The sequence below is a fragment of the Tyto alba genome, unplaced genomic scaffold (genome assembly GCF_018691265.1).
Source record: "Tyto alba isolate M040663 unplaced genomic scaffold, T.alba_DEE_v4.0 Super-Scaffold_21, whole genome shotgun sequence".
Taxonomy (NCBI): Eukaryota; Metazoa; Chordata; class Aves; order Strigiformes; family Tytonidae; genus Tyto; species Tyto alba.
The window spans coordinates 14,524,623-14,530,622 of NW_024881295.1; the positions used below are offsets into that span (position 1 = coordinate 14,524,623).

Here is a 6,000-nt window from a genome sequence, read left to right on the forward strand (position 1 = left end):
TATCTCCAGAAGGAAACACTTCAGGTCCACATTCTCATTGCCTCCCTACAACATCAATGAGAAGCATGGGCACACATCGCTTTAAAACTGAAAATGGTTTCTCTCTAGTGTATGTATCAAATTATCTGGAAGAATAGCTTACTCTCTCTGACACTTCGGTGAAGGGAATGACCTGGGCACAGAAGTGGGATTGAACAATGGAGGTTACTGATACCTCATGATCTGACTAGAGACTAAGATGGGTAAATCACTAAGGCCAAGGTCTAGCAGTCCATTCCAAAAACTGTATTCCTAACAATAGCCCCAGGCTACTTAGCTACGCTGTTCCCTGCCTCTGAGTGTAGGATGTGCCTGTTGTGCTGTGTCACATGATGTATTGCAGTTGGTTTAGTTGAGCAGCGTTTCAAGCTCATCGGTCATTTTATTGTTGATGTTATCAGGAAGGTAAACTGTTTCAGCCTCGGCCGCTCAGTCATTTTCAGAAAAATATTTCTATATGACCTCTGATAAAGCACGTTTTCGGGTGTCTGCTGATGTTTTTTATGCATGACTTCAGTAATGGTTGACTGCTGCACTTGCTCTGTATCTGAAAACAAGTGGGCAAGGACAAGATGAATTAAGACAAATAAAACTGCTTACTCTCTTGCAGAGAGTCAATTGTAAGCCCCCTGCTTTCCCCTCCCACTCTGGGAGAAGAGAGCAATGGTAATTCACCTAGGAGAAACATCCTAGCCTCCCTCCCTGTGGACACCTAACCTGTCTGCCGGGTAATGGCATCAGATAATGCATTGTAATGGATATAATGGGATAAATCTAAATTAAATTTTATGTAATGGGTTAAATTTTCAGAGTTCAGAACCAATTGAAGGATTTTCCTTTTAATAATCCTGAAATTTGTTTTACAAATTCCAAAAACAGTTTCTGCTTCCTTACTCAGAAGATATTTTGGAAGCTAGTGTTGAAGCTTGGAAGGTCATGCCATAGCCAAATAACACAGTAGCGGATATGGCTCTTGCTTTAGAATCCCCTAGTTTTATTCAAAGTCATGCACACTTTGGAAAGTTCTGCTCTAGTGGATACATATCCTGGCCTTGCTAATAACTTCATTTATGTTGTCAAAGCAATCTGTTTGCAGCTAGCTCAGCAGACCTGTTTTTCACCCTAAGAGGTGAAATAAAGCCTTGTCCTCACAATACTTCACTCTTGCTAATATAGTTACACGATTCAATTCTTATTACTGTTCTCTAAGTTTGAAACCAGTGCCTCTGAACAGCAAATGCATGTTGGTATATTGTGTAATGTGAGATGATAAGATTGAATCCTCACTTAGGCCTTGGCTGTGCAAATCCATGTGCATATGTGAATTTTGTGTTTACATAGATCTAAAACCAACAGGGGTTTGCGTGCTTTAATTTCTAAATAGGATTGCCCTGATTTTTAAGTACTCAAGTGTGGAATCCTAACAAACTTGCTGAGCTTTAACCCTCCTTTTACTGAAGCCGTATTTCACTCCATAAATATCCAACACTTCCAGGGGCTTGCATGAGAATTAAAGATGCTCAGCAATGCTGAAAGTTAGGCCAACACTTTTAATAGTCTGCAGGTTCTCTTCTGGTCCATATTTAAGGACAGTGTAAATACTTTACTATTTCAAATGCAATTTAACCAGATTCTTAGTGTATGTTTAGTTCTGGAGCTGCAAGGTGAGTTTAATTTGTTTAAAAATCTATCTTAATAAAATGCTGGCAGAGGAACTTAATCACATCAAAACCACTAGTAAACTCTTTGCCTTTTTTATTTCTTTATAGGCTAACAGTGGTAGTTCAGAACTGCAAGAAATTATGAGAAGACGACAAGAAAAAATCAGTGCAGCTGCCACAGATTCAGGTGTGGAATCCTTTGATGAAGGAAGCAGCCACTAAATGTGTTCCCTCTTTTCTTTAATTCCATTGTCCATAGCATTATACCACCCAGCTTTGCTTTAGGAAGCAGTGAAGGGGAATGTCTTACTATATTGTAAACATAACTAGCCACCATAAAGAAAATTTACAGTAGTGTCCACTGAAATACCTGCTGCTGGCTTCTCATCATTAAAAATGAACAGATGAGAAATTCAATGGAGGTTCCTGACAGGTGAAAATACTGGCATGTGACTCATTTACACCCAAAGTTGAGTCTTGGCTTTATGGAATTAGCTTGACAGATAAACTGGAACTGAATTTTTCTTTGTGATTCATCCGAGGGAAGCTGAGCCAGCAATAAAAAAGCATTTGAACCCTTCAGTAATAAGATTCTGAATCCCATCTCTTTCTGTAGTGTGCAATTATGTCTTTTTGGCTCAGTCTTTCTTGTCATGCATTTGGCTGCAGGATGTTTACTTAAGTCGTTGATGCCAGCAATCAGAGAGGAAATGTTTAGAGAGAATGAAGAGCAGCCCAACATAGAATGAATCTTTCTTGCATCACTCCCATGATGTTTTATTACTAATGATGCTGTTTATAGCAAAATAATACTCTGTAAATTGAATTTATCAATACTTCTCTCATGATGAATTATAATATTGCACAGGAAGGAATAACTAGAAAATAGTAACACAACTCAGCTCAAACAAGTGATCAGATATGCTGTAGGTAGCCATGAAACAATTTGCAGTCCATTTTTGTTTTTTAATATACTTGCATTTTTTTTTTGTCTGTAACTTAACTTGTCAAAAGAACAGTGTATGATCTAGACTTCTCTGTGTGTTGATCCCAGATGTCAGTTTTTCCTCATGTAAAAAGCTGTGTTCCTTTATAAAAGTATTCTTTTGGAAAAGTGGATTCCTGGAGGCAAAAGGGGGAGAAAAGGAAACATCCCTTCCAGCAAATGTTATTTTTGAAGATGCAATGATATTTGTCACAAAATGTTCTGTTATTTCACATGGTCATGTGATTTTATATATAATATATGTATTATATATAATATATAATATCACTTAATTTAGACAATTTTAATCATCTAGTTTGATTAAGTTTCATAGTGCCTTTTTCACATGAATCAGCTTAAAGTCTGCAATAAACAGTATTTCCTGTCTGTTAAATAGTTGTATCTTTGTGGCTACAGAGATGGTACTGAAATAAGGAAGTGTTCTTGATTATTGCCATTAGTTTGCTCTTCCTCTGCGTACAAGGGAAAAAAGAATCCTATTCATTTTTCATACAAGAAAAATTAAAAATCTTAATAAAGGTGTTTAGTGCCATTTATTGTAAATGTCCTTAGAAATACTACTTCTGTGTGTTGGTTATATGTTTATGTATATTTTTACATTTAATATATATTCTTTATGCCTGTGAAAAGTAGGTAGGTTCTACACCTATCATTTAACCGCAGCCTTATCCAGCAGTAGGACAAGAAGTGACAAATCCCAGCTGAAGACACCAACTGCCATAGCAGTCACTAAGAAATGGATTCTTGTTTTACCCAGTGAAAGAAACGATGATTCTCGATTGCTTTCTCCTTATCGGAAACATTTGAACCAGCACGCCTGCCTGATAACTGCGTCCATTCAACCTACAGACATAGCTTTAGGGGGGAAAATTGTCTGTCTCACTGCCCGTCCTGTCATTAAAGGTCAAGCCCAGACTTCTAAGGGCTTGATGTATTCTCTGATTCACATTTAAAATTTCCTCTTCCCCGCCCTCTCCAGTATAGCTGGCCTGACCAGTGTTCACTGTGCAGCAAAGTCTCCTACATTGGAGGTGGATGGATCCACTGGTGGTGGATGACTAAGAAAATGAAGGAAGACCTGAAGCTACTCTTACAAAGATGCTTTGTTACTTCAAAGTACAGGTGTAGGAAACTTTTAAAAAGGTTTTTGAAACTCCTATTTAATAATTGGTCTCACTGTCGTCTCTCATGGAAAGTATGTCTGATTCCATAAAGGGCATTGTGGTGGTTACCTGCACCACCTCTATTCCCCTGTTAATTACCAAATATGAAGCCAATACTTGTATTCTCTGCAAGTTTATTCTAGCATTCAGCATATGGTTTGCTTTTGCCCAGAAGCAGGCATCAGCTCTGAGACTCTTCAAACTTTGTGGAGTTTGCCATACGGAGGTCTTGGAAGAAGCCCCTGTGATTCATCTCTGAGAGAAAACAGGTGGCTTCACAACTGGTTTTTTGAAGGTGGATTTCCGTGTAGCTGTTAAGTTGTATAGAAAGAGCCAGACAAGCTTGAATGTGGTCAGTGTGCTCAGAGGTGTCACCTTTGGAGGTACTTGGGAGGAAAACAGGAACCCCCTTCCATATACTTAAGGGATAAACAGAATAATCTGGGGGTTTAGGGGTTGGTTGGTTGCTTTGTTTCTGAGTTTGTTCATAGTTTTAAAATTAACTACTGACTTAACAACCCTATGACTTGAGTTGTACTTTACCCTTTAGCTTTGCTGAATTAGACTTCATGATTTCTGTGTTACGTTCTGTGAAATCTGAATAGCATTAAGGCAGATTATTTCCCTTTTTGCTGGAATTTCCTTGATGGTTTAAAGCACTGCAGGGAGCTTCACCCCTCTGCTGTGCAGTTTCTGAATTTTCAGCTTTTTGGCAATTACGAGACGTCAAAAGGAGATCTCATTTGGAGTTCCACAAATTAAAACAAAATGTTTTCATCAAAATTTTTGATGTTTTAAAAACAGTGCTAAAATGCAGTGTTTCACTGAGAATGTTTTCTTTAGGACTTGAGCAGTGAGGATTATATTTTTACACTAATACTTTAGAAAGATACAAAGTGTCTTTGAAAATAAAAGTTTATTAAATGTCAAAAAAGTGACTTATTTCATGTGGGAAAAGGAGTCGTGTTTGATAACATAGGAACTGCTTTATTATTTTACTGCCATTGAATCTGCCTTTTTAACTGGATGGAGGGGAGAGTGTTTTAGCAGCATATGTTCACTCAGCAGTTTTGTGCTTTCTAAGCACATACCTTTTAGCACCAGCAAGGCACTTTCTCCCACTCCTTTAGTCTGCTTGTTCCCTTGGGACACCAGAGGGAGAGAAAACCACTGTGAAACCTCAGATTTAATTTGTAAAGAACGCTTCTAACCACTAGTGATGCATGGAACAGTTTACTTACCATCTAGCAAGTCCAATGTTAAACAGTGCTTTGCTCAGACAAATTTTGATCTGTGAGATTTTTATACAGACTTTTATTGCTCCAAAACATTGTGTTGTATACAAGTTGGTGGGTTGGGGACGGGGCTGGGAAATAAGTGCAGACTTCCATGTTATTGGTGTGTGCAGAAATAAGTGGTTTATGAGGAAGTAGATATCCAAAATGATACGATATTCTGAAATGTGCAAAGCTCCCAGTGTCTTTGAGTGTACTCATCAGTCTTTGTGAAACTCTGAAAGTGTCCCTGGAAGTGTTTTGTTGGACAGTAACGTCATTAATTTGCTAGTTTAACTAAGGAACAACCCAAACCCCATGCATAAGTATATGATGTGGGTTAAGTCTTTCTCATTAGGAAACCTGTAACTAGCAGAATTTTTATTGTATTTTACTTTTATTGTGGGAAGTGAAGGCATTTTGAGTTTTCAGGTTTTTAGGATGTATAGAGAAGCAAGCTATAGCTTGAATAGCAGACCCTTGTTAAGGTACTTCCACTCATTTTCCTGGTCTGCATCTCATGTGCAAGAGAAACACGATTATGAATGGGAACCCATGTTTCTGGCCAAGCCACCATTTTATAGGAACCCAATTTTTCTGTGATGTTTTTCCTCAACTGTGAAGTCTATGTAGCATCTAAAACATGAAACAAGCAAACAGTCCTGTCTAAGGATTGAGTCTGATACATCAAGAGTTTCTGAAGGAATATTTCTGTGCTCAGCCTCCCACCTTTGCATAAAAGCAACAGTGTTATATATGGGAAATGCAAATGAGGGAATTTGTAAGTGTGTATTGAGTTCTCCATTGAATTATTTCACAAACATGTTGAAATTTATCTGTGGCTACATTAAATTTTT

At 37.9% G+C, this 6,000-nt stretch overlaps 1 protein-coding gene across 6 annotated transcripts in view; it reads left to right on the forward strand.

Annotated features, from left to right (window-relative positions):
* The window catches only part of EPS8 (epidermal growth factor receptor pathway substrate 8), a 135,625-nt gene extending 132,373 nt beyond the window's left edge, over positions 1 to 3,252 (forward strand). For all 6 annotated transcript variants that reach the window (XM_032986262.2, XM_032986261.2, XM_042795433.1 and 3 more), the window contains one exon: positions 1,809 to 3,252. In XM_032986262.2, the coding sequence (XP_032842153.1) occupies positions 1,809 to 1,922 (114 nt within the window). In that variant the 3' untranslated portion in view covers positions 1,923 to 3,252. The remainder of the gene's footprint in view (positions 1 to 1,808) is intronic.
* The last annotated feature ends 2,748 nt before the right edge of the window (positions 3,253 to 6,000 follow it).